Below are 27,014 nucleotides of genomic sequence, written 5' to 3' on the forward strand. Positions count from 1 at the left end.
ATTAGAACCCACGACCTCTGACTCCCAAGCCCGGGCTGTCTGTACTGCAGCGCTTAGAACAGTGCTCAGCACATAGTCAGCGCTTAACAAATACTCAGTGGAAAGAGCACGGGCTTGGGAGTCAGGGCTCATGAGTTCGAATCCCAGCTCTGCCACTTGTCGGCTGTGTGACTGTGGGCGAGTCACTTCACTTCTCTGGGCCTCAGTTCCCTCCTCTGTAAAATGGGGATGAAGACTGTGAGCCCCACGTGGGACCACCTGATTCCCCTATGTCTACCCCAGCGCTTAGAACAGTGCTCGGCACATAGTAAGCGCTTAACAAATACCAACATTATTATTATTAAATACCAACGTCCTTCTTATTATTAGCGTCGGTGGTTTGTTTATTAATTAATAGGGGGAAGAATCAGGGGGAACCGGGGCCGAGGGCGATGGGGGCGGGGAAGGGGGCGGGCCTGGGGGCGGGGCGGGCCCGGGGGAGGGAGGGAGGGAGGGAGGGTCCCGCACTCCGCCCCGCAGCGGCTCCGGTGCCCGGCAGCGGCGGCGGGAGCAGCAGGACGCGGGCCCGGCCTCGTCCTCCACCCGGGAGCGCAGGGGCGAACGGTCAGGGCGCTCGCCGAACGCTCACGGAGCGCGCGGAACGGTCAGGGAGCGCGCGGGACGCTCGCGGAGCGCGCGGGACGCTCAGGGGCGCGAGGGCGGGGGGGGGGGGGACGGTCAGCGCGCGCGAGGGGCGAACGGCCAGCGCGCGCGCGGGCGGGGGAGGGAACGGCCAGCGCGCGCGGGGAACGGTCAGCGCGCGCGCGGAACGGTCAGGGCAAGCGCGGGCGGGACCCAGCGGGGCGAAGGCCACCCGGCCTCCGGGGAATCGCTTCGAACGGCCGATCCGGGTCGTCCCCCCCCCCCCCCCCCCCCCGGAGGGACCGGCGGGCGGGGGAGTTGGAAGAGACCCCCTTCCTTCCCTCCCTCCCTCCCGGGAACGGGTAAGACCGGCCGCCCTCCCCGGGCCTTTTGGGGGGAGCCAGGTGAGGGTCCCGGACCCGGCCCGTCCCCCCCCCCGCCGGCTCCTCCGTGACCTCTCCCCCTTCTCCGTTCCCGCCCGCTTTCCTTCGCCAAAAAGGAGTTGGGCAAGTTTGTCGGGGAAGGCCCCGGGTCCCAATCCCCAGCCCACCGTGGGCGGGGCAGGTGGCCCTTCCCCGGGCCGCCCCGACCAGTTGTCACCCCGGCCCCGGGCCCCCGGCGGGCGGAGGGAGCAGGCGGCCGTTTCTGGGCCGCGGAATGCGTCACCCGGCGGCCCTTTCCGTCGGACAGGTTGGGTTTCCTGAAATGCCCCTTTGTCTTGCCCCTCCCCGCCTCCTCCTCCTCCTCCTCTTCCTCTCTCTACTCGCCTCCACCCCCTCACCTCGAAGCCTTCTCTCCTCACAGCTCCCGGGAGCGGCCTCGTCCCAGCGCCTCTGCGGCTTGTCAGTGCTCGTCTCGGACTCCCCGGCCCCGGTCGGGCCCACCCGGTTGCCCGCCGGACCGGGGAACCCGCGGCGGAGCCTCCGCCCCGGCCGGGCCGGACGACCCACGGGGCGCAGGGGTGGAGAAGCCCTCGGGGTGGCTTCTGTGACTCAGGACCGCAGAATGAGCCGACGGTTTCCGGACCGCCGGGGCCTTGCGTTCGGAGGGACCGTCCGCTCCCTCCCCGACCGACGGGCCGGGACTGGCGTTCGGGGCCGGCGAAGCCCCGCGGTCGCCGCCTCGACCCGTCTTCCCGGAGCGCCAGCGCTGGGGGCGGACGAGGACCGGCTTGGGCTTCCGTGGGTACGGAGCTCTTAGCCCGTGGGGCCCCGCCGCCGACCCCACCCGCCAACGGGGTGGTGCGATGTCGTGTCGCGCCGCCCCGAAGGTTCCCCGGCCCGACGGTGCGGGTCTCCGTCCGCGGGGCGGACGGCCTCCGACGTCGGGCGAGGGGCGTCTCCGACCCCCCGAACCGGCTTCGAGAGCGGCCGGCCCGGGCGATCCTCGATCGCGCTGACCGCGGGGGTCCCAGGGCGAGGGGGGAATCTCCCGGGATCCGGGGGAGCCGCGGGGCCCGGCGCTCTCCGCGCCGACCGCTCCCTTTGCCGCCGTCGGGGAGAGCGGAGGGGCCGCGGCCGAAGTCGGGGCCCGGCAGCGCCCCGGGCCCGGATGTTTGCTCCGGGAGGCCGAAGGAGCCGTGCCAACCCCGGAGCACACGGCCCGCTCTGTTCCTGGGGACGGGGGGGGGGGGGGGGGAGGAGAAGCCGGGGGTGGCTCTCTCGAGAGGCCTCTCCGGGCACCCTCTGTCCTCTGCTAGAGGAGGAGGAGAGGGAGGCAGCTGGGGGGCAAGAGGGAGTGAGCATGGGGGCCTGGGGGGACGAGCTGGGCTCCCCTACTTAAAAGCCATAGAGAAAAGGCTGCTTTGCTTCCGGGAGGGTAAAATGATTATAGAAACTCTGGCATTTAAACGCTTCCTAGGTGCCGAGCGCTGTTCTGAGCGCTGATGAGTGGGTTGGAGGCACTCCTCCCACTCCCTCGGAGGACTCGTTCGCTACTGTGACTTCAACCACCACCTCTATATAGGTGGTTCCCCTATCTCTATCTCCGTGTCTGGTCTCTCTCCCTCTCCGCAGACTGGCATTTCCTCCTGCTGTCTGCCCCCCCGGACCGTAAGCCGGTTGTGGGCAGGGAATGTGTCTGTTTTATTGTTACATTGCACTCTCCCAAGCGCTTAGTACAGTGCTCTGCACACAGCAGACGCTCAATAGATAGCGGGTTGAATATGCTGGCGTGGTCCCCGCTAGCCGAGTGCTTGAGGGTGCCCAGGCCCTCGGGTTCTGACTGGGGCCGATGCCGGTTCCTCTTATCCCGGCCCATCTTGGGCACGGTCTGCCCTCTCTCTTCGTTGTGCCCGGGGCAGGGAGGCTGAATCCAGAGGCAGCTGGGCAGGGACCGGTTGGTCTCTGGCCTGCCCTGCTCGGTCCTGGGCCAGTTCTCAGGGACTGACAGCTACTGACCTTCCTTGTTTCCTTTCTTGGAGGCCCCAGGGGCAATAATGATAATAATGTCTTAAGTACTTATGAAGTACCAAAGAAGTGTGCTAAGTGCTGGAGGAGATAAAAGATAATCAGGTCTGTTAGAGTCCCTGTCCCACACAGGGCTCACAATCTAACAGGTGGGGAGAGGTGTCTTATCCCCACTTTACAGAGGAGGAAACTGAGGCTCGCCCGAGGTCTCCCGGCAGGTTAAGGGGAGAGCCGGGTCTAGAACCTGGGTCTCCCGGCTCTCGGACCTGGGTCCTCTCCCCTAGGCCGTGCTGCCTCCGTTCAGAGAACGACTGGCCATTTTGGGGTGTTTGGGGTGGGGCGTCTCTATCTCCTGCTCCGTCTCTGGGCTCAGGGGCGAGCTCCTCGAGCCTTACTCTCCCCTCCTGGCTGTAGGGTCCGTGGGGGCGGCCGCACGCGGGGCGTCCCGTCCTCCGTTCCCCTGGCTCGGCACCTGGACGGGTCATTTTGAGCTCCCGGTCTGCTGGAATGGATTCCCCCACTCCGAGGGAATAATGATAATACTAATGTTGGTATCTGTTAAGCGCTTGCTATGTGCAGAGCACCGTTCTAAGCGCCGGGGTAGATACAGGGTCATCAGGTTGTCCCACGCGAGGCTCACGGTTATCCCCATTTTCCAGATGAGGCCACTGAGGCCCAGAGACTTGCCCACAGCCCCACAGCTAACACGTGGCAGAGCAGGGATTCGAACCCAGGCTCTTTCCACTGAGCCACGCTGCTTCTCTGTTCCCTCCTAGTTCCCTCCTCCCTCCTAGGTTCCCTCCTAGTTTCTACCGGGGGCGGGGAGGTAGTCGATGTCACCAAAGGGGCAGGTGTCACCCGGCCCATTCTTCCTGGCCAGAGGCAGTGGGTCTGACCTCCACTTCCTAGCTTGCTGCCCTGCTGTGTGATCTTTGGACTGTGCCTCAGAGGCAAGCACACACAGGGGGGCCTCCGGGAACAACACCGTGACCTGACCTGAAGAAAGAGGTTAGTCCCGGCGGGGCAGAGGCCCCCACGGCGTCCCGGCACCCTGAGGTTCCCCCACAGCCTCTGTGAGCTACTGAGAGGCAGCAAGGCATAGTGGATAGAGCACGGGCCTGGGAGTCAGAAGGTCCCGGGTTCCGATCCCGGCGCCGCCACTTGTCTGCCGTGTGGCCTGGTCAAGTCACTTCTGTGCCTCAGTTACCTCATCTGCAAAAGGGGGATTGAGGCTGTGAGCCCCCCGTGGGACAGGGACCGTGTGCAACCCGATTGGCTCGTATCCCCCACCGCGCTTAGAAAAGTGCCCGGTACCTAGTAAGCGCTTAACAAATACAGTAATCGTTAGTAGTAGTAGTAGTATCGTTTACCAAAATGATGGCTCTGGAAGCACATAGTAAGCGCTTAACAAATACAGTAATTATTATTATTAGTAGTATTATTATCGTTTACCAAAATGATGGCTCTGGATGGCTCCGCGCTATGGGGCTCGGGCTGAGCCCGGCTGCAGACACGTGGGTTCGGGCCAGGCCGGGACGGTCCCTATCTCTTCTATCAATTCCACCCCCCCCCCCCCCGTTTGGGATTTTCACCGGCCGGTCCTGGCCCGACCGTGGCCCCGACAAACACCGCTGGCCGGGAGGGGTGAAGCAGAACTGGGGAGACTAGCAGAACTGGGGAGGAGTGGCCTGGAACCGGGGCCACGGCTGGAGAAGGGGAGAAGAGGCAGTGGGGGTCTTCCGGCTCCGGGAGAAGTCCCTCCCTCTGTATGGGGCGTGGGGGCTTCTTCTCAGCCTCTGCCATCTAATCCCCAGTCGGATCGTGTGACCCGCCTGGCATTCCCTGGGCCGGAATCTGGCACCTCTGAGAGCGGCTACTATATTGGGGTAGCTGGGTATCTCCTCCAACTCACTGCTTCCCGCCCCTTCCCTTCCTTTCCCCCTGACTTTTTCGGGCCGAAAGAGACGTCATAGGAGCTCGGGGCCTCAGACTGGTCCTTGGGATCTTCAGGCCCCAGATGTGAGTGGCTGGAAAGCCGGGGAGCAGGGGCCGCGGGAGTTCGGGGGGGCTGCACGTTGGCTTTAGGACCTGGGCTGGTTCCACCCCGAGCCTGCGAAGTTGGGGAGATCAGGGTAGGGGCTCTTGGCCGGCCCCCAGTCTTCCCCGAAGCCCTCGAGGATCGGGCTCCCCAGCCGAGGGTTGGGCGGTGGGGGGGGAGAGGAGATGGACTTTTTTTATAACTGGGAATGCGTGTTGACGGCCAAAGCGGCTCCCTCACTGGTCTCTCACTCCGTCCCTCCGCAGCCGCCCGGGACTCGGCCACCATTCCGTGCTGCAGGGACAAAATGGCCCCGGAGGACGACACCGGAGGGGAGGCCCCCGGGGGCAGCTTCTGGGAGGTGAGGAGTGGCGGAGAGGACGGCGGGGAGGACGGGGGTGGCGGGGAGGGTTCCAGCCTCTGGCCCTGATCTGCTCCAGGCCGGGCACTACAGGCGGACGGTCCAGCGTGTGGAGGATGGGCACCGGCTCTGTGGGGACCTGGTCAACTGCTTCCAGGAACGCGCCCGCATCGAAAAGGCCTATGCCCAACAGCTGGCTGACTGGGCTCGCAAGTGGAGAAGCGCCGTGGAGAAGGGTGAGAGGCCCGGGGGACCGTCAAGGGCCCGACCGAGGGAGCCTGCACCGGGCGCGGGCCCAGGACGGAAGCGAGGGGGAGTTCGGTTAGGCTTAAGGAAGAACTTTGCGCCAGGAGAGGTAAACCTGGTAGACGAACACCCACCTGGCCTGGACGGTTCGGGTGGCCGCCCCTCTGGAGGCCGGGGGCTGGACAGGATGATTTCTCAAGGCCCCTTCGAGCGCTAGGATTCTGGGGAGGAAGGGGAAGAGAAAGCGGGGAGAAGCCGCTCTCTCCAGGCCCGCGGGGGACGTATCCTGCCGGGGCCGGGCACTGACCTGCCCTCTCTGGCTCTTTCCCCTGGTCCCCGCCCTCCCCCCCCCCCCCCCGTGGCTTCCCCTTCTTTCAGGCCCCCAGTATGGCACGCTGGAGAAGGCCTGGCACGCCTTCCTCACGGCGGCCGAGCGGCTGAGCGCGCTGCACCTGGAAGTGCGGGAGCGGCTGCAGGGCGAGGACAGCGAGCGCGTGCGGGCCTGGCAGCGGGAGGCCTTCCACCGGCCTGTGCTGGGGGGCTTCCGGGAGACCCGGGCCGCCGAAGATGGCTTCCGCAAAGCCCAGAAGCCCTGGGTCAAGCGGTTAAAGGAGGTAAAGGCAGGGGCTGGGGCCGAGGGGGGCTCTGGGCGGAGATTCGGGGAGCGGGATTCAGACGCAGATCCCAGCGTGGAGCTGCCTGGCCCTCGGGGAGTGGGGTCCGGTGGGGGAGCTGGGGCTGGGGGAGGGCTCCGGAGCAGGGCCCAGGGGGAGCTGGGCCTGGGGGTCAGGAGGAGCTCGGGAGTGAGGCCCAGGGGCAGCTGGGTCTAGGGGTCAGGCAGATCTAGGGAGTGGAGTCCTGGGGGAGCTGGATTTGGGGTCAAGGAAAGCCCAAAGCTTGAGGGCCCAGGGCGAGCTAGGGCGGGCGGTCGGGGAGAGCTCAGGTGTGACCGCCTGTGCGCCAGGTGGAGGCCACGAAGAAGAGCTACCACTCGGCCCGGAAGGAGGAGAAGACGGCGCAGACGCGGGAGAGCCACGCCCGGGCCGACGCCGCCGTGTCCCAGGAGCAGCTGCGCAAGCTGCAGGAGCGCGTGGAACGCTGCTGCAAGGAGGCCGAGAAGGTGCCGCGGAGGGGAGACCCGGTGGGGGGGCGAGGGGAGGCCCCGGGGATGGCCGGGGGGATGGAGCGAGGGCGAGAGCCCGACGGGCCGGCGTTCTCCTCCTCCGGGCGCTGCCAGGCGAAAGCCCAGTACGAGCAGACGCTGGCGGAGCTGCACCGTTACACGCCGCGCTACATGGAGGACATGGAGCAGGTGTTCGAGAACTGCCAGGCCGCCGAGCGCCAGCGCCTTCTCTTCTTCAAGGACATGCTGCTCACCCTGCACCAGCACCTGGACCTCTCCACCAACGACAGGTGGGCTGACCTTACCGCTCGAGGGTCTGGACGGGGGTCAGGGGTCAGGGGTCAGGGGTCGGGTCTGTTTTTTCCCTCCTTTGTCCCACGTACCCTCCCTCCCCCCGCCCCGGGTCGAGGAGCAGCGGACAGAGGGGGCGGAGGGCGAGGCCGCGACCCCCGAGGCTTCGGGGTCTGAGGGCCGTGGCTTGGATCCCCAGGTTCATCGCGCTGCACCGGGATTTACACCAGGGCATCGAGGCGGCCAGCGACCAGGAGGACCTGCGCTGGTGGCGGAGCACCCACGGGCCGGGCATGGCCATGAACTGGCCGCAGTTCGAGGTGAGGGCGTCGGGCATCGTAGCCGGCCTGGGCCCCCTCCTCTCTTTCCTCAACCTTTGGTCGGGCTGCTGGGGACGGGGGAGGAGGAAACGGGGAGAAGACTAGACTCTGAGCTCATGGTGGGCGAGGAATGTTACGTTGTACTCTCCTAAGTGCATAGAACAGTGGTCGATGTGCTGTAAGTGCTCAGCAAATACGATTGATCGATTTCTCAGTACATTGGCTCCTGGACCACCCACGTCCGGGCAAATGTCCCCCGAACCCCGCCTGACCTCCCGTTGTCCCCCGGCAGGAGTGGTCCCTGGACACACAGCGGACCATCAGCCGCAAAGAGAAGAACAGCCGGAACCCGGATGAGGTGACCCTAACCAGCATCGTGCCCACGCGGGATGGCACGGAGCCCCCTTCCCAGCCGGGGTCACCGGGGTCTCCTCGGTAAGGGGTGAGGGGCCCCGGCGGGATTATTAACGGGAGCAGGGCGGGCGCAGGGGCCAAGGCGCCATCTGACGGGATGCGAACAACATTAAGAAGCATCTGTCCTCTTCCCCCTGCCGCCTCCCTCGGCCTTCTCCCTCCAGATTCGGAGAGGAGGGGGAAGAGGGGTGGGGAGCTGGGATTCCAGGCGGGGAACCTGGGGTCTCTGTCGGCCTCTAGGGTTTTCCACTGAGGTCCCACTGAGGTCATGACCGAGTTCCAGGTTTGCTGCGCTCCACCGGGTCTCCCGGGTTGGAGAGTCCTCCCTGTTCTAGGCAGGATAACTGCAGTTCCTTCTCCCCGGTGTCCGTCCCCCCCCCCGCCCACCGTCTCTCCTGGGGTCGGGTGGGTGATGGCCCCCGTCCCCGGGGCCCCCCCCAGACAGAGCTGCTCTTCCCGCTCCAGGAGCCAGCAGGAAGAGGAATGGTCGGATGAGGAAAGCCCTCGGAAGGGGACCGCTGGCGTGCGAGTGCGAGCGTTATATGACTATTCGGGCCAGGAGGCTGATGAGCTCAGCTTCCGAGCAGGTACCGGACTCCCTCTCTCCGCTCACACCCGCATCCTCTGCTGTCTACGTGCGGGGAACTCTTCCCTTCTTGAGCCTTCTCTCTTCACCAGAGCTGAGCTGCAAAACTTGGGGCAGAAGGGCGGGAGAAGGAAAGGTGGATTCGGGAAGTGAGATTCCTGCTTCCCCAGAGCCAGTTTTCCAATCTGCCCATTCACCTTAGGGACTTAGTTCTTCTCTTTTAAGTTTTCCACCATGTTGCCGTTGCTCTTATCGTTATTGTCATTGTCATTACTGTTGTATTTAAGTGCTGACTATGTGCCCCTCACCGTTGTAAGCGCTGGGGTAGATCCAAGTTGATCGGTCCCGTGCGGGGCTCGCAGTCAAGTAGGAGGGAGAGCAAATATTGAATCCCCGTTTTACGGTTGAGGAAACTGAGGCACGGAGAAGTTAAGTGACTTGCCCAAGCTCACACAGCAGGCGAGTGGTGGAGCTGGGGTTGGAATCCTAGCTCCTGGGCCCAGGCTCTTTCCACTAGGCCAAGCTGCTCCCCGCTATGCCACGCTGCCAACACAACATTGGTTTCCCTGGACCCGCATCCCTTGACCGCCTCCACGCCTGACTCTCCCTGGACTCCACCCACCCCTGACCCCTTCCCCGCACCCATCTGCAGTGCTGCATTGCTTTGGGTGGAGTTAAGGGCCCCGTGGCCCAGTTCTTTTTTACTTTATTTATTTTAAAGGGATTCGATAAGACCCTGACTATGTACCAGGCACTGTAGTCAGCTCTGAGGTAGATACAGATAATCAGGTCGGCCTCGGTCCCTGTCCCACGTGGGGCTCATAGTTTTAATCCCCGTTTTACAGATGAGGTAACCGAGGGACAGAGAAGTGAAGTGACTTGCTTCCCCCTCCCCGCCCCACAGCACTTGTATATAGATGTACATATCTATAATTCTATTTATATTAATACCTGCGTACTTGTTTTGATGTATGTACATCTATAATTCTATTTATATTGATGCTACTGATGCCTCTTTGCTTGTTTCGACGTCTGTCTCCCCCGCTTTTAGACCCTAAGCCCACTGTGGGCAGGAATCGTCTCTATGGCTGAGTTGTACTTTCCAAACGCTTAGTACAGCGCTCTGCACACACGATCAGTATGATTGAGTGAACGAATGAACTTGCCCAAGGTCACACAGCAGACCCGTGGCAGAGCCGGGATCAGAACCCGGGTTCTTCCGACTCTCAGTCCTGCCTGGGACCTGTCGGCCACCTCCGCCGTTCCAGCGTCCACCTGGGGACCGGCCCTGCCTCTCGTCCCCCGGTGAGGTGGGCCGGGCCGGACCGTGGCCGCGTGCCCCCGAGGGTCTTGGCCGGTCATGGGCCGTACCCGGAGCCGAAGGGAGACCAGTTCTCCCGGCCCCCACCGCTTGCCTTATGCGTGACCTTGGACAAGTCCCTTCACGTCTCCAGTGCCTCCCCTGGCAACTGGGGATTAAATACCCGTTCTTCGTCCCTCCTTAGACTGTTAGCCCCGTGTGGGACAGGGATGGCGTCTGCCAGCTCGTTGTGGGGAGGAATTGTATCTGTTATATTGTTGTGTTCATTCATTCAGTCGGTCGTATTTATTGAGCACTCACTGTGCGCAGAGCACTGTACTAAGCGCTTGGGAAAGCGCGATACTGCAATGAACGGTGACATTCCGTGCCCGCAACGAGCTCACAGTCTACCGTGGGGGAGACGGACATCAAGACAAGTAAATGAAATGACAGATATGTTATTTATTTGTTTGTTAAGCGCTTACTATGGGCCGAGCACTGTTCTAAGCGCTGGGGTAGACACAGGGTAATCAGGTTGTCCCACGTGGGGCTCGCAGTCTTAGTCCCCATTTTCCAGATGAGGTCACTGAGGCACCGAGAAGTGAAGCGACTTGCCCAAAGTCACACAGCTGACAAGCGGCCGAGCCGGGATTCGAACCCATGACCTCGGACTCCAGAGCCCGTGCTCTTTCCACTGAGCCACACTGCTTCTCTGTATACATGAGTGCTCTGGGGCTGGGAGGAGGGAAGAGCAAAGGGATGAATGAAATTAGAGATATGTACGTAAGTCCTTCGGGGCTCTCCCAAGCGCTCAGTACAGTGTCCTGCACACAGTAAGCACTCGGTAAATAACGAATGATTGATTAACCTGTAGCTGTCCTGACGCCTTGCACAGGGCTTGGCACTTAGACTTAACAAAAAACACGATTATCGTTACCGATAACGGTTCAGGTTAATACTAATCATAATGCCGGTGTTTGTTAAGCGCTTGCTATGTGCCGAGCGCTGTTCTAAGCGCTGGGGGAGATACAAGGTCATCAGGTTGTCCCACGTGGGGCTCAGAGTCCTCATCCCCGTCTTACGGATGAGGGAACCGAGGCACAGAGAAGTGAAACGATTTACCCAAAACCACACAGCTGATAAGTGGCGGAGTCGGGATTAGAAGCCTCGAGCTCTAACTCCCGAGCCCGTCCTCTTTCCACCGAGTCCGAACGACGTTGCTCCTTTTTCTCCTTTAGGCGAAGAGCTGCTGAAGATGAGCGAAGAGGACGAGCAGGGCTGGTGCCAGGGCCAACTTCAGAGCGGGCGCGTCGGCCTCTACCCCGCCAACTACGTTGAGTGTGTGGCGGCCTGATTCGCGCCGCCTCTGGGACCTCTCTCCACCCCCACCTCCCACTCCCACCTCTTCCAACCCTCTCCTCTTTTCGTCCCAGGGTCAGCGTTGGAGTGACCTTCCCACCGCGGCCAGCCCCGGTGGCGGGTCTCCAGAAGACCCTCTGTCACCCCCTTACTGCTCCCCTGCGGGGCTAGGGCCGTGCCACCTCTGCCCCGATGACAGGGAGGGGATTCTCGTCACGCCCTGGAAAACGCCCGGCCAAGGGAGAGACTGGTACGGGGAACGGCCGTCCCGGCTCCGGGGCAGGGAGGGTGGTTGGGTTTGAGGAGGCCCATGGGCGAGTGTGCCCGTTCTGCCCCGCGGACCCGACCGGACCCACCGATCCCCGCCCCCCCCCCCCCCCCCAAGGGCCGGCTTGGGGACTAACTCACTTGGCCTTCTCTGGGAGGTTGGGGAAGGGTGGTTCTCTCTCTGCAGGTCCCCTTTTAGGCACCACTTTGTCCTAAATATGCATTAAACTTGTAAAGAAACTCAGCGGAGGAGCGTGCGTTATTGGTGTCGGAGCTGAACTTAATCATAATAATCGCCGTATTTGTTAAACGCTTATTAGGTGCCGGGCGCCGTACCGACTGCCGGGGTGGATACAAGGCAAACCGCGTTGGATACAGTCCCTGTCCCCAATGGGGTTCCTAGACCCTTATTTTACAGATGAGGTAACTGAGGTCCAGGGAAGTGAAGTGAGTTGCCCGAGGTCACGCAGCAGACAAGTGGCAGAGCTGGGATTAGAGCCCGTGACCTTTTGTCTCCCAGGCCCGGGCTGTATCCGCCGCGCCGTACCGCTTCTCTAAAAACATCTCCCGGGTCCGGCGTCGCCAGGGCTGGGGCCAGGTGGGGCTGATTGGGCGAGTCGTTCTGTAAAACGTTACTATTTTGACTCCTGATGTCCGCTCCACGCCACATCCTTGTGTCTTCCCCTGGCTCAGCTCTAGTGTAGCCAAGATATTGGGCCTACTTAGCTCCCTTTCTCTCCAGCTGGGTGAGGGACCCCGCGGGGTGGGCGATAGACTGGCTCGGTTCATCCCCGAGCCTCGCGTCCTAGGGTGCCGTTGGGCCTCACGTGGGACAACCTGATGACCCTCTATCTACCCCGGCGCTCGGAACAGTGCTCACAGTAAGCGCTGAACAAATACCAACATTGTTATTATTGGGCTGGGTTTCCGAAAGGGCCCCGGGCCAGGGCAGGAGCGGCCGGATCGGTCCTGCAGCGTCGGGAAGGGGCGCGGCAAACACAGGGCTGCCCTCGAGACTCGGGCGCTACTAAAAGAAGACCCAGACGGCCCTCCTGCTCGCTTTCCGGTCCACCCAGTCCTCCTTCAGCCCATCCTAGATGTTTTGCTTTGCCACGGTGCCTTGTTCCCCACCCTTGGCTTTGCTGGGGAACAGGGCCGCCCCTCACTAAAGACAGATGATTTTTCAGAGCCGTTCAGGGACACCAGCTGCCCTCCGCCCTCCCCCGGCCTGGAGGTCGGAAGGGTGCGGGGATCGGGGGCAGAGACTGCAAACTCACTGTGGGCAGGGAACGGACCTACTCTGTGGGATTGTTCGTTCATTCAGTCGTATTTATTGAGCGCTTACTGTGCGCAGAGCACTGTGCCAAGCGATTGGAAAGTACAGTTCGGCGACGAATAGAGACCATCCCTACCCAACGGGCTCACAGTCTCTCAAGTGCTTAGTACGGGGCTCCGTACATACCACTGATGATAACTGTGGCATTTGTTAAGCGCTTACCACGTGCCTGGCACTGTTGTAAGCGCTGGGGTAGCTACGAGGTTATCGGGTTAGACACAGTCCCTGCCCCGCGTGGGCTCGCAGTCTTGGTGGAGGTAGGATTTCATCCCACTTTACAGATGAAGACACTGAAGTGCTGAGAAGAAGAAGAAGAACATTAATGGCATTTAAGAGTTTAGTATGTGCCAGGAACCGTATTAAGCGTTGGGGCGGATACAAGCAAATCGCGTTGGACACAGTCCCTCTCCCACGTGGGGGCTCACGGTCTCAATCCCCACTGTACAGATGAGGAATCTGAGGCCCAGAGAAGTGAAGTGAGTTGCCCAAGGTCACACAGCGGTCAAGCGGCGGAGTCGGGATTAGAACTCAGGACGTTGTGACTCGCAGACTCTTGCTCTGTCCGCTCCGCCAAGCTGCTTCCAAGTGACGTGCCCGAGGTCACCCAGGTGACAAGTGGCAGAGTAGGGATTAGAATTTAGACCTCCCGACTCAGAGGTCCGTGCTCTTTCCACTGGGCCACACCGCCCGTCCGGGGCTCAGCTTTCTCCCTGGCGGACTCTGGCTTCTCAAGGGCAGTTACAAGGGCTTTGAGAGCGCTGGGGTAGACACAAGGTATTCAGTTTGTCGCTTGTTGGGTTCACGGTCTTAATCCCCATTTTACAGATGAGGTCACTGAGGCCCAGGGAATAATAAATGGAAAAAGCCCGGGCTTGGGAATCAGAGGTCATGGGTTCTAATCTCGGCTCCGCCGCTCGTCAGCTGGGTGACTTTGGGTAAGTCGCTTCACTTCTCTGTGCCTCGGTCACCTCCTCTGTAAAATGGGGGTTAAGACTGTGAGCCCCACGTGGGACAACCTGATGACCTTGTATCCCCCCCCAGCGCTTAGAACAGTGTTTGGCCCATAGTAGGCGCTTAACAAATGCCATCGTTATTATTAATGATGGTATTTGTTAAGTGCTATCTAGAACAGTGCTCCTAGACTGTGAGCCCATTGATGGGTAGGGATTGTCTCTATCTGTTGCTAAATCGTACTTTCTAAACTCTGGGGGGGGATTCAAGGTAATGAGGTTGTCCCACGTGGAGCTCACAGTCTTAATCCCCATTTTACAGATGAGGTAACCGAGGCCCAGGGAAGTTAAATGACTTGCCCAAAGTCACTCGGCTGACAGGTGGCGGAGCCGGAGTTCGAACCCATGACCTCTGACTCCCAAGCCTGGGTTCTTTCCACTGAGCCACGACAAAGTATTGAGGTTGTCACCTGTTGGGCTCACAGTCTTAATGCCCATTTTACAGATGAGGTCACTGAGGCCCGGAGAATAAAAATAATAACGATGGCTTTTGTTAAGCTTATCTAGAGAAGCAGGGGGGCTTAGCGGAAAGAGCCCGGGCTTGGGAGTCAGAGGTCATGGGTTCTAATCCCCGTTCTGCCACTTGTCAGCTGTGTGACTGTAGGCAAGTCACTTCACTTCCCTGGGCCTCAGTTACCTCATCTGGAAAATGGGGATGAAGACTGTGAGCCCCACGTGGGACACCCTGATTCCCCTGTGTCTACCCCAGCGCTTAGAACAGTGCTCGGCACATAGTAAGCGCTTAACAAATATCAACATTATTATTATCCCGCTCCGCCACTTGTCTGCTGTGTCACCTTGGGCAAGTCACTTCACTTTTCTGGGCCTCAGTGACCTCATCTGTAAAAATGGGGATTAAAACCTGTGAGCCCCACGTGGGACAACCTGATGACCCTGTCTCTCCCCCAGCGCTTAGGACAGTGTTCTGCACATAGTAAGCGCTTAACGAACACCATAATTATTATTATTACAGTGCTTATAGACCGCGAGCCCATTGGTGAGTAGAGATTGCCTCTATCTGTCGCCAAATTGTACTTCCCAAGCGCTTAGTGCAGTGCCCTGCACACAGTAAAAGGGCTTTAACGACGTCCCCGCTCTTCCCTCCCCCCCCTCCACGTGACGTCCGCCGGGTCCGGCCGCGGTTTGGGCCTCATCGGGCCCCGTCGTCCCCACGGCGGCCGCCGATTGGCTCCCAGCCGGGAAAAAAAAAAATCCTCTCCCTTTGGCCGCTGATTGGTCCAGAGCGGGAAGCCCGCCCCTCGGTCCCGAGCGGCGATTGGCCCGGAGGCGGAGCCCGGCTCCCGCCTCCCCGGCCGTTGATTGGTCGCGGCGGGCCGGCTCGCTCGCCGTCGTAGGAGGAGGAAGGAGACAAGATGGCGGCGGAGCCCAGCAAGGCCGACATCCAGTCCTTATTCAAGAGGCTCCGCGCCGTGCCCACCAACAAGGTGCGGGGCCTGGGGGGCAAGGGGGAGGGAAGTGGGGGTGGGAGAGGGGGAGTGGGGAGCAAAGGCACACGCTGGAAACTCCCTGTGGGCAGCCAATGGCCCCGACTGTTGGATTGTGGGTAGGGAATGGGCCTCACCCTGTTGGATTGTGGGTAGGGAATGGGCCTACTCACTCCCAGGGAGTGTTCATTCAGTCAGTCGGAGGGACTGAGCGCTCACTCTGTGCAAAACGCCCCTTTATTCATTCACTCGTAGGGACTGAGCTCTGACTGTGTGCAGAGCGTTCATTTATTCATTCAGTCCCATGGCTTGAGCGCTGACTGCACAGCGTTCATTCAGTCGTATGGCCTGAGCGCTGACTAGGTGCAGAGCGTTCATTCCTTCAGTCGTAGGGCCTGAGCGCTATGTGCAGAGCGTTCATTCATTCAGTCAGTCTTATGGATTGAGCGCTGACTAGGTGCAGAACGTACATTCATGCATTCAGTCCAATGGCTTGAGCGCTGACTGTGTGCAGAGCGTTCATTTATTCATTCAGTCCCATGGCTTGAGCGCCGACCGTGTGCACAGCGTTCATTCATTCAGTCAGGCCTATGGCTTGAGCGCCGACTAGGTGCAGAGCGTTCATTCATGCAGTCAGGCCTATGGTTTGAGCGCCGACTAGGTGCAGAACGTTCAATTCATGCATTCAGTCCTATGGCTTGAGCGCTGACTGTGTGCACAGCGTTCATTCATTCAGTCAGTCCTATGGCTTGAGCGCTGACTGTGTGCAGAGCGTTCATTTATTCATTCAGTCCTATGGATTGAGCGCTGACTAGGTGCAGAGAGTTCATTCATGCATTCAGTCCTATGGCTTGAGCGCTGACTGTGTGCAGAGCGTTCATTCATTCATTCAGTCCTATGGCTTGAGCGCTGACTAGGTGCAGAACGTTCATTCATTCAGTCAGGCCTATGGCTTGAGCGCCGACTAGGTGCAGAACGTTCATTCATTCAGTCAGGCCTATGGCTTGAGCGCTGACTAGGTGCAGAGCGTTCATTCATTCATTCAGTCCTATGGCTTGAGCGCTGACTAGGTGCAGAACGTTCATTCATTCATTCAGGCCTATGGCTTGAGCGCTGAGTAGGTGCAGAACGTTTATTCATTCAGTCAGTCCTATGGCTTGAGCGCTGACTAGGTGCAGAGCGTTCATTCATGCATTCAGTCCTATGACTTGAGCGCTGACTGTGTGCAGAGCGTTCAGTTCATGCATTCAGTCCTATGGATTGAGCGCTGACTGTGTGCAGAGCGTTCATTTATTCAGTCCTATGGCTTGAGCGCTGACTGTATGCACAGCTTTCATTCATGCATTCAGTCCTATGGCTTGAGCGCTGACCGTGTGCACAGCGTTCATTCAGTCGTATGGCCTGAGCGCTGACTATGTGCAGAGCGTTCATTCCTTCAGTCGTAGGGCCTGAGCGCTATGTGCAGAGCGTTCAGTCATTCAGTCAGTCTTATGGATTGAGCGCTGACTAGGTGCAGAACGTACATTCATGCATTCAGTCCAGTGGCTTGAGCGCTGACTGTGTGCAGAGCGTTCATTTATTCATTCAGTCCTATGGCTTGAGCGCTGACTGTGTGCAGAGCGTTCATTCATGCATTCAGTCCTATGGCTTGAGCGCTGACTGTGTGCACAGCGTTCATTCAGTCGTATGGCTTGAGCGCTGACTGTGTGCAGAGCGTTCATTCATTCAGTCGTATGGCCTGAGCGCTGTGTGCAGAGTGTTCATTTATTCAGTCCTATGGATTGAGCGCTGACTAGGTGCAGAGCGTTCATTCATGCAGTCAGTCCTATGGATTGAGCGCTGACTGTGTGCACAGCGTTCATTCATTCATTCAGTCCTATGGCTTGAGCGCTGACTGTGTGCAGAGCGTTCATTCATTCAGTCCTATGGCTTGAGCGCTGACTGTGTGCACAGCGTTCATTTATTCATTCAGTCCTATGGATTGAGCGCTGACTAGGTGCAGAGAGTTCATTCATGCAGTCAGTCCTATGGCTTGAGCGCTGACTGTGTGCAGAGCGTTCATTCATTCATTCAGTCCTATGGCTTGAGCGCTGACCGTGTGCACAGCGTTCATTCATTCAGTCAGGCCTATGGCTTGAGCGCTGACTAGGTGCAGAGCGTTCATTCATGCAGTCAGTCCTGTGGCTTGAGCGTTGACTGTGTGCAGAGCGTTCATTCAGTTGTATGGCCTGAGCGCTTACTGTGTACAGAGCGTTCATTCATTCAGTCGTATGGGTGGAGCGCTGACTGTGTGCAGAGCGTTCATTTATTCGTTCAGTCGTACAGAAGCAGCGTGGCTCAGTGGAAAGAGCACGGGCTTGGGAGTCATAGGTCATGGGTTCGAATGCCGGCTCTGCCGCTTGTCATCTGTGTGACTTTGGGCAAGTCACTTAACTTCTCTGTGCCTCAGTTACCGCATCTGTAAAATGGGGATTGAGACTGTGAGCCTAATGTGGGACAACCTGATTACCCAGCGCTTAGAACAGTGCTCTGCACATAGTAAGCGCTTAACAAATACCAACATTATTATTATTATTGAGCGCTGACTGTGTGCACAGCGTTCATTCATTCAGTCCTATGGCTTGAGCGCTTACTGAGTCCAGAACGTTCATTCATTCAGTCGTATGGCTTGAGCGCTTACTGAGTCCAGAACGTTCATTCATTCAGTCGTATGGCTTGAGCGCTTACTATGTGCAGAGCGTTCATTCATTCAATCAGTCGTATTGATTGAGCGTTGACTGTGTGCAGAGCGTTCAGTCGTATTGATTGAGCGCTGACTGTGTGCAGAGCGTTCATTCGTTCAGTCAGTCATGTTGATTGAGCGCTTACTGGTTTAGAGCGTTCGGTCGTATTGCTTGATCGCTTACTTTGTGCACAGCGTTCATTCCTTTAGCCAGTCGTCTCGACTGAGCATTAACTGTGTGCAGAGCGTTCGTTCAGTCGTATTGATTGAGCGCTTACTGTGTGCAGAGCGTTCATTCAGTCGTATCGCTTGAGCTCATACCGTGTGCACCGCGCTCCTTGGTTCAGTCGTATTGACCGAGCGCTTACTGTGTGCAGGGCATTAATTCAGTCATATTTATTGAGCACTTAACTGTGTGCAAAGCACTGTACTGAGCGCTTGGTAAGTGCAGTTCGGCAATAGAGAGAGACCATCCCTGCCCAACAGGGTTCGCGGTCTCCCAAGTGCTCAGCACAGGGCTCCGTACATACCCCTGACTCGCAAATAGTGCCAGCGGGCCCACTCAGCGTGGCTTAATGGCAAGAGCCCGGGCCTAGGAGCCAGAGATCATGGGTTAATAATAATGATGATGGCATTTATTCAGCGCTTACTATGTGCCAAGCCCTGTTCTGAGCAGCGGAGGGGATACAGGGTCATCAGGTCGTCCCCCGTGGGGCTCCGAGTCAGCCAACTGACAAGTGGCGGAGCCTGGATTCGCACCCACCACCTCCCAAGCCCGGGCTCTTTCCACTGAGTCATGCTGCGTCTCATAAGCTAAGTGCTCTGTGCACAGTAAGCGTTCAATAAATGTGATTAAATGAAATGAAAAATAATCCCGCCTCTGCCACTTGTCAGCTGGGTGACTTTGGGCAAGTGGCTTCACTTAGCGCTTAGAACAGCGCTTGGCACATAGTAAGCGCCTGACAAATACCATCATTATTATTATTCTCTGGGCCTCAGTGACCTCATCTGTAAAATGGGGATTAAGACTGGGAGCCCAACATGGGGCCACCTCAATACCTTGTATCTACCCCAGTGCTTCTAGACCGTGAGCCCGTTGGTGGGTAGGGATCGTCTCTATTTGTTGCCAAATTGTACTTTCCAAGCGTTTAATACAGTGCTCTGCACACCGTAAACGCTCAATAAACACGATTGAATGGATGAATGCTTGGCACGCAGTAAGCACTTAAATCCCATCGTCCTTATTATTATTCTCTGTGCCGCAGTTCCCTCGTCTGTAAAACGGGGATGAAGACGGCCCAACGTGGGTTAACCTGAATACCTTGTGTCTATCCCAGCGCTTCGAACAACAGTGCTTGGCACGTAGTAAGGGCTTAACAAATACCATAGTTATTGCTACCCACTCTTCCCCCTCCCCCAGACCTGTTTTGACTGCGGAGCCAAGAACCCAAGCTGGGCCAGCATCACGTATGGCGTCTTCCTGTGCATCGACTGCTCCGGGGTGCACCGCTCCCTGGGGGTGCATCTGAGCTTTATCAGGTGAGGCCTTCCGCCACGGTGCACAATCCCTTCTCCCTTTCGTCCTCCTAGCTCCTCCCCAATCCCTCTCTCCCTCTCTTTCCTCCTCCTCCCCCCCCCACCCTCTTCTCCCTTCCTCTCTTCTCCCCTCCCCACCACCTCCCCTCCCTTTCCTCTCCCCAGCACTGAGGAGCCCGAGTGACGGAGGGGTTGCCGAGGGTGTCCTCGGAGAGATTTCTTTTCGCCAGATAATGACACGGTCAACCAGGCGAGCTTGGTCGAGCTCGCTCGAGAGCGTCTTGTTTGGCTACGTGCGGCCCGCGGCGTACGACTGGCCTCCACCTGCAGCTGCTTTCTCTTTCCCTCGTCATCTAGATGACGGGCCTCGAGATAAACTTCCCACTGGGGAGACCGGGTTGGGGAGATTGGCTCGGGTAGGGCGTCCCGCCGTCATCCCGGGGCCCCACGGGTCGTCAGACCGAGGGCCCGAGCGGTGACCCTCTCGGGAACCGTCGAGGAACGGGACCCCGGCGGCTCGTCGGTTGGAGTGGCGCGGTGGCCCCGGGGGCTCGGTGCTGATTATCGCTGCTTGCCAGACCCTGCGCCTGGTAACTTGCCCTCCCTGGCTCTCCGAGTCAGTGACGTGAATTTCTGCGCAGGTCCACGGAACTGGATTCAAACTGGAGCTGGTTCCAGCTGAGGTGCATGCAGGTCGGGGGCAATGCCAACGCGGTAAGGTTCCTCCCGCCCGCCTCCTCTCCCGCCCAGAGTGCCGCTTCCGGCAGGGCTCCCCTTTCTGTCGGGGCCCCGGTGGCCCGCCCCGTTGTCCAACCCTCCGTACCCCAACGGAGAAGCTTAATTTTTGGTGTGGAGCCGTAAGCGCAGCACACGACGAGACTTCCAGCTCCAGATTATAGTGGATCCCACTGCAAGGAGAAACTGGCCCAGTGGGGTCAGAGGCCTGGGAGGGCCCGGAGCACCGAGGTCGGGCACAGATGGGGAATCCGTGTCGGCGAGCGGCGTGGCCAGTGTGCCGTCGGTGGGTGGGACGGAGAGTGGGAGGAACCTCTTCCCGGAAGATCGAGGTCCCTGAACGGCGGAGTCAACCTTTTGAGGCGATGAAGGGGTCGTTGCCCTGGTTCCTTGAGGGTGCTAGCCAAGGGCAGGGTGCTCAGAATCCCGAGTATCAACACAGAGGTCTGACCTCGGTGCATCTAGACAGTGTCCGGCCGTAGTCGGCTCCTGGGAGTCGGGAGACCCGGCTGCGCCGCTTACCCGTTCGGTCGGTCAGCTCCCCCGTGCCTCAGTTTACTCCTCTGTAAAGCGGGGATTCGTTATTGTTCTCGCTCCCCCTCGGGGAACCGGACAGGGTCAGGGATTGCGTCCGATCCGTCGGTACGGCATCTGTCCCCGGACCCGGCGTGGCGCGCGGTGCGCAGCCCTCAGCCGGCACCAGTTATTATTACCCGAAAGGAAATCGCTCGGGGCTGACGAACGAGGACGTGCCTTCGGCACCCTTCCCTTCTTTCCCCAGACAGCTTTCTTTCGCCAGCACGGCTGCACCGCAAACGACGCCAACTCCAAGTACAACAGTCGGGCGGCCCAGACCTACAGGGAGAAGATCCGGCAGCTGGGCAACGCTGCCCTGGCCAGACACGGCACCGACGTGAGCGTGCGCTCCGGGCCCGAGAGGCGGGCCCCGGTCGGGGAGGCGGGCGGGAGGGGGAAGCGACGGGTGGGCCGACCCCGACCTTCCTCACGCGTCGTCGTCTTTCCAGCCGTGGATAGAGAGCGTGAGCGCCGTCCCCGGCCACTCCCCGGAGAAGAAGGATTCGGACTTCTTCACGGAGCATACCCAGGTGAGACTGGTTTTTCTTCTTCCTTCTGCGTGGGTGAGTCCCAGCAGCGGAAAGAAGAGTGATAGGCTGCAATTAAGGAAGCCGAGTCTGCTTCCCGAAACCTCTCTCTTCTTTTGTCATGGATGGGTTTTGAGCTTGGGGATGCCCCCAGAATCGTGTCTCCTGCCCTCCTCCTTTCTAGAAGTTGGGGATGCCGTTATTCGGTAACCCCTCCCGGGTCATTTTTCTCAAGCAGGGGGCTCAATCGAAAGCCTCCTGGCAGGGCCCAGCAGAACCAGCGTGACAGGGTTGCTCTCTCTCTCTCTCTCTCTCTCTCTCTCTCTCTCTGTGTGTCTGTCTCAGCTGCCGTCTGCCTGGGACGTACCTGCTGCCGAGCCCCCCCAGGCAGCCGAGCCACAGCAGCCAGCAGAGAACAGCACCCCAGGACGTAAGTCTAGGACGTCCCCCGGGACCGGTAGGACCCGAGCTCTCAGCTGGCACAGGCGGGAGGCAGGCTGGGCCCGGGGAGGGAGAGGTGAAGAGAAGTCCTGGCGGTCGCGCCCCCTCTCACTGACAGAGAGCTTGTGGTTCTGCCGAGGGGGCCCGACTTCTTAAAGCCCCGGGGAGACGGTCGTGGGGGCGGTGCCCCGGAAGCCGGGACTCTGGACAGTGAGTAGCCTTTCCGCTGGCTTGGAAGGTGGGATGAAGGTAAGGGTTCTGACCCGCCTCCCGCTCTTGTCCCCACAGAGCCCGAGCCAGGCCCCAACATTGACCTCCTCGGCACATCTCCCAAAGCCCCGTTGGGTGAGTCTGGTCGGCGGGTTGAGGGCTGGGAGCCTCCCTCCTCCGCCTCGCTCCCGTGGGTGGGCCTTTGGGTATCGTGTTCTCCCACGCGCTTAGTACGGTACTCTACGCACCGTAAGCGCTCAATAAATCCGACCGACCGGAAGGGACCTCTGTCCCCCGGGGCGGGCCGGGGGGCCGGGCCCACACGCAGACTTGCGTCACGCGTCCCCGAGGGCCGGCTCAGTGCGCTCTGATGTCCCCGATGACAGGCGGGGCGGCGACAGCCCTTCCCGGTCCGTAGTCCTCTCGGGGTTGTCGAAAGCGAGCCTGCCACCGGGCGAGCGGAGACGGGGGGGTCCTGGGGCTCCCTGGGGACCCCCAGGAGGAAGACCTGCTTGGCACAGCCACTAGAAAGTGCCGGGCGGGAGGCTCCTTGAGGATCCCGGGCAGAACCTCGGGCCTGCCGGTTTAGACCGTCGCTTCCCTTCTCCGAGGCCAGGGCACCGTCCGGTCCGCAGCGACTGTGGGACCCGATTGGCGAGATTTGGCTCGGGAATCCTGACCCCTTCTTCTGTCCCCACCCCCTCATTTCCTACGGCCCCTCCCCTAGGTGACCCCCAGGGTGGCCCCGGTTCCGCCCCGCACCGAAAGTCCCTCTGGCCCGGGGAAAGGGCGCTGAGGCGCAGGTGGGTCGAGGGGTCCCCGGGACAACCGAACGAGTCGGCGCCCCCAGTCACCGGGGCCTCGTTTCAGGGGGGTCGCTCTCCCGCTGACCTGAGTCCGTCTCTTGACTAGTTTAGGTGTGCTAGGGTGAGCCCTCCGGCAGCCCCAGTATCTATCTCTCCCTCAGAGTCCGTGCGTCTGTCATCACGAGGGTCAGCTCCCGTCAGAGGTAACGGCTGCTGGAGGAGCTGCCCCCCGCCCCGCGGCTCGATGCCCGCGGCCCAGGGCCGCGAGGGGTTCCGGCGCCGTCCCCTGCCTCGCTGTCTCCCGGGGTCCGGGGACCGAGCCCGGCCCTAGAATTGTAGCTTGGCTTTGAGCGGCGGCCCCGGCTCGGTTTCCCGGCACCTGCCTGAAGCTGGCGAGATCCGTCCTCCCCCCCACCTCCCCGCATGCCCCGGCCCGGATCGTTTTCCCCTCCCACCCCCAGCCCCGGCTCGGGCCGGCTCCGGGGGGCAGCCGCGTCGCCTCCCCCTTGCCACCCTCGGCTGCTCGGGCTGGAACGGGCTGGCGATGCTGAGTTGCATGGCGTGGCCTGAGCCCGGGGCTGTCAGCTTCTCACTCGCCGCGTCTACTGACCCTCTTCTTCCCCTCCCGTTGCAGAGTTGAAGTCCACTATCATCGGCAAGAAGAAGCCCCCGACGACCAAGAAAGGGGTAGGTCCCGCGGGCTGTACCGACGCCTCCCTGGCCCGGGGCCTCCGGGGGCCCGGTGATCGGTGCCAGGGCCAGACCCGGTTCTGGGAGTTGGGCTGACTTGCCGGGAGCTTCCCTCCTTAAAGAGCAGCCGTTCCCCGCGGGGGCGGATCTGGGGGACCGTCCCGGGCAGGGTTGGGTCGGTGGACACCTGATTCTCTGTCTCAGCTGGGAGCCAAGAGAGGCCTGGGGGCGCAGAAGGTGAGCGGCCAGAGCTTCAGCGAGATTGAGCGACAAGCCCAGGTGGCGGAGAAGCTCCGGGAACAGCAGGCGGCCGAAGCCAAGAAGCAAGCGGAGGAGTCCATGTGAGTGCCGACAAGCGTCCCGGCTCCCCTTCCGACCACCCCCTCCGTCCTGGTCGCCCGGGTCACGGAAACGGCCCGTGGCCCTGAAGGGAGCCCGGGGAACAGGGATCGCTCGCCCGCTTCCCACCTTTCCCCCCTTTGCCGTCTGTGAGCCGGAGGGCTAGCCGGGAGGGTCAGACCCAGGGTCGGAAGCGGGGCCACTGGTGGGCTGCTTTGTGTCTCCAGAGTCAGTTCCATGCGGCTCGCCTACCAGGAGCTGCAGATCGACCGCAAGAAGGAGGAGAAGAAGTTGCAGAACCTGGAAGGGAAGAAGCGGGAGCAAGCAGAGAGGCTGGGCATGGGCCTCGTGTCTAGGAGGTAGGGTTCGGGCCCGAGGCGGACGGGACCTCACCCGCTCTTGCCCCAGGAGGCCTCCGTACCTCCTGGTGGCCCTTGCCGCCCTCTCCCTTCCCCCGCCGAGGTCAGGCACCTTCTCCGAGGCCTGAAGAGAGTGGTCGAGAGTGGAGCCACTCGGGGGACTAGTTTGTGGACCATAAGATCTCGGTTCCCGTACGTTCAGTGCCGACCTGGCCTTGGAGTTGGTAGGCCTGGCAGGCGGGGGGGAGGGAGGGAGGGAGGGAGGCAGGGGTTCCGAAACCCCGTTGGGCCCTGACTTGGACTTCGTCGGCAGCTCCGTCTCCCACTCGGTGCTGTCCGAGATGCAGGTGATCGAGCAGGAGACCCCGTTGAGCGCCAAGCCCTCCCGCTCCCAGCTGGACCTGTTCGACGACGCGGGCGGCTTCGCTTCCGGTCCCCCTAAGTAGGTCCCACTGGGGGTGCGGGTCAAAGCCTCCGGACCTTTCTCCGGTCTCTGTCCCGATCGCTCCCTCTCCCCACTACCCGCTCTCTCCCCAGGTACAAGGATAACCCGTTCTCCCTGGGGGACAGCTTTGGCTCCCGCTGGGACACAGACTCCTGGGGAGCGGACAGGGCGGACGAGAAGGAAGCGGAGGTGACCGTCTCCAGCATCCGCCCCGTTGCCGAAAGGTAGGGAGAGAGGGGGTCTCGGAGCGCCCTCTAAACCTCTCCGCCTGTGGGAAGTTCCCGGAGAGCCCGTTGGCGAAGCTTGACCGCCGTCCGTGTGGTGACAGAGCTTCGTCTGTGGCTTTTGCCCGAGGCTTTCGGTGACTTAAAGCTTTGGCTGTCGAGCAGTAAGTCCAGGGTCTGAGGGAGTGACCTGTGGGGATCCCCTGCCGGGCCAGCTGGAGGACCTTGTTCCCGGGGTGAAGAGTGGCAGAGAGCCCCACAGATTGTGGCGGGAAGCGCGGCGATAGGGCTCTCGGCCCCTCTCCCGCCCTGGGCCTGCTCTGGATTCGTCGGGTCAGCGAGTCCCGCCCTCCGCCGCCCTCGGGGCCGGGCCGCGTGACGGCGGTCGCCGGTTGCGTCCGTAGCTCTGAGTTCTGTTGGGGACGGGGACGCCGACGAAAGGCCCTCGGATCTTCTCTGTCTTCCCGAGAAGGCACGGGCAGCGCGGGGGGATCGCCTGCCACCCGGCGAGGGGAGGGCGGAGTCGGAGCGATACTTTGGACTCCGGTCGTGGAAATGAGGGGGCGGGGGCTCCCCTTGCGCCTCCAGCTGGGGCTCGGGCATCCGCCCCGGGAGAGGCCGGCGTTTGTTTACTTTTCTGGAACCCTGGGACCGAACGGGTGCCGAGGCCTGCCGGGGGCTTCCCTTTCCCCGCCGTGGATCGCCCCCTCTCTGAGCTCCGTCCCCGGGGCCGACGGTGACAGAGCGCCGAGTGGGGGATCCGCGGTCGCCACTGCCCTCCGCGACGGCCCTGGCGGTTCCCTCAGCCGGACCGGGGCGCCGCGGCCCCGTCAGGGGAGCCTGCGTTGCGTTTCCCCAGCAGACCCACAAACCGCAGAGAGGCAGAGAGCCGGGCCGCGGCCCCGGAATCGAATGAAGCCCGGCAGAAATTTGCGGGAGCCAAAGCCATCTCCTCAGACATGTTCTTCGGCCGGGAGGCGGATGCCGAGGTGAGTGGAGGAGGCCTCTGCCCCCCGGCCGGGTCTCCGCGGGGCGGGACCGAGCGGGAGCCGGGGAGTCCTTCCCTCCCGGTCCCCCGGTGGCTCTCGGCACGTCCCGGAGCTCCCCGGTCCGGCGGCGGAACGGCCCCTCCCGCCCCTCCGGGGGCCGGGACCGGCCGGTCCTCAGGCTGGCTCTCTCTCGGCCGCAGTACGAAGCCAGGTCGCGGCTGCAGCAGCTCTCGGGCAGCAGCGCCATCAGCTCCGCAGACCTCTTCGGGGAGAGCGACGGGCCCCACGCGGCAGGTGAGGCCTCGGATCGGGAGGAGCGGGGGCGGGGAGCGCCGGCCGGGAGAGACCGTGCAAGCGGGCTCCGCCCTCTCCCCGTAGGGAGCGTGTCCCTGGGGAACGTGCTCCCGGCCGCCGACATCGCGCAGTTCAAGCAAGGGGTGAAGTCGGTGGCCGGAAAGATGGCCGTCCTGGCCAACGGTGTGATGAATTCTCTGCAGGTGAGGGCCGGGGACCCTGGGTGAGGTGGGGGACGCCTGTTTAAGCCCACCTGAGAGGCACTGTCAAGCGGGCACGCTCTCTTGGCCCCGAAGGGAGATGGCGTCCACTTTCTCCCGAGGCTTTGGGTGGCACTGGAGGTCGAGAGCCGGGTGCGTCGTGACCGACCCCCGCGCTTTCCCCCATTTCGGTCGCGGGTTAGGCTGGATCCCCAGCTGCCCCTCACCCTAGACCCCAATGGTTGGGCTTCGCCCCAGCTCCTGTGACCCTTCTTTCTCCCTTTTCCCTCCCTTCGGCTCCCTCCCCGACGGCCCCTAGCTCCGGCCCCTGTTGGGGGCCTCTGGCGGGGGTTGCAGGCTCTCTGAATGTGTGGCTTTCCCCCCGCCAGGATCGCTACGGCTCCTACTGATGATGCGGGATCCGCGGCTCGGCCACGCGGACACGCGGCAAGAGCCTCATGTCCCCAGGGCCGGCGACGCTCGCTCCATAGCGGGGCTGGGGGTGTGGGGGAGAGAGAAAGAGAGTAGGTGTGTGTGTGTGTGTGTGTGTGTGTGTGTGTGAGGGTGGGTGGGTGGGTGTCGGGGGGGGTGTGAGAGAGAGAGACTGGGGCAGGGAAGAGGTTTTGGGAATCTTGGGGGTTGAGAGTTGCCTCGGGCCCCTCCGTTTCCTTTGAATGCCTGTGGATCGGAGTCCCCTCCGCTGTCGCCGCCTCCTCCCCTCCCTCCAGCTCCTGTGTGGTTGAGCGGCCTCTCTCTCCTCCCACACCCCCCGGGCTCAGCTCCCCTCGGCGGGTGG

The 27,014-nt window shown here is 61.3% G+C and overlaps 2 protein-coding genes across 9 annotated transcripts; both read left to right on the forward strand.

The window, feature by feature from the left end:
- The first annotated feature begins 503 nt into the window (after nucleotides 1-503).
- PACSIN3 (protein kinase C and casein kinase substrate in neurons 3) lies at nucleotides 504-11,578 on the forward strand. 5 transcript variants are annotated; one of them, XM_029061135.1, is made up of 10 exons: nucleotides 504-603; nucleotides 5,334-5,428; nucleotides 5,508-5,664; nucleotides 6,053-6,288; nucleotides 6,639-6,794; nucleotides 6,912-7,087; nucleotides 7,288-7,408; nucleotides 7,701-7,843; nucleotides 8,288-8,409; nucleotides 10,947-11,578. In XM_029061135.1, the coding sequence occupies exons 2-10, from the start codon at nucleotides 5,375-5,377 to the stop codon at nucleotides 11,060-11,062; spliced, it is 1,281 nt and encodes a 426-aa protein (XP_028916968.1). In that variant the 5' UTR covers nucleotides 504-603; nucleotides 5,334-5,374; the 3' UTR covers nucleotides 11,063-11,578. The 5 variants fall into 5 exon arrangements, with proteins under 5 accessions (XP_028916968.1, XP_028916969.1, XP_028916970.1 ...); XM_029061136.2 differs by having other exon boundaries at nucleotides 537-643; XM_029061137.2 differs by lacking the exon at nucleotides 504-603 and adding an exon at nucleotides 918-983.
- A 3,423-nt stretch (nucleotides 11,579-15,001) lies between these two features.
- On the forward strand, nucleotides 15,002-26,773 carry ARFGAP2 (ADP ribosylation factor GTPase activating protein 2). 4 transcript variants are annotated; one of them, XM_001513717.5, is made up of 17 exons: nucleotides 15,002-15,125; nucleotides 19,268-19,386; nucleotides 20,025-20,097; nucleotides 20,900-21,031; nucleotides 21,144-21,224; nucleotides 21,567-21,651; nucleotides 21,951-22,007; nucleotides 22,840-22,881; nucleotides 23,313-23,365; nucleotides 23,573-23,709; nucleotides 23,935-24,066; nucleotides 24,380-24,508; nucleotides 24,604-24,735; nucleotides 25,598-25,724; nucleotides 25,925-26,018; nucleotides 26,103-26,221; nucleotides 26,608-26,773. In XM_001513717.5, exons 1-17 carry the CDS (start codon nucleotides 15,054-15,056, stop codon nucleotides 26,626-26,628), a joined length of 1,605 nt encoding a protein of 534 aa, XP_001513767.2. In that variant the 5' UTR covers nucleotides 15,002-15,053; the 3' UTR covers nucleotides 26,629-26,773. The 4 variants fall into 4 exon arrangements, with proteins under 4 accessions (XP_001513767.2, XP_007660107.1, XP_007660104.1 ...); XM_007661914.3 differs by having other exon boundaries at nucleotides 15,003-15,125; nucleotides 25,595-25,724; XM_007661917.3 differs by lacking the exon at nucleotides 22,840-22,881.
- The last annotated feature ends 241 nt before the right edge of the window (nucleotides 26,774-27,014 follow it).

Source organism: Ornithorhynchus anatinus, chromosome 3 (assembly GCF_004115215.2).
Source record: "Ornithorhynchus anatinus isolate Pmale09 chromosome 3, mOrnAna1.pri.v4, whole genome shotgun sequence".
Lineage (NCBI taxonomy): Eukaryota > Metazoa > Chordata > Mammalia > Monotremata > Ornithorhynchidae > Ornithorhynchus > Ornithorhynchus anatinus.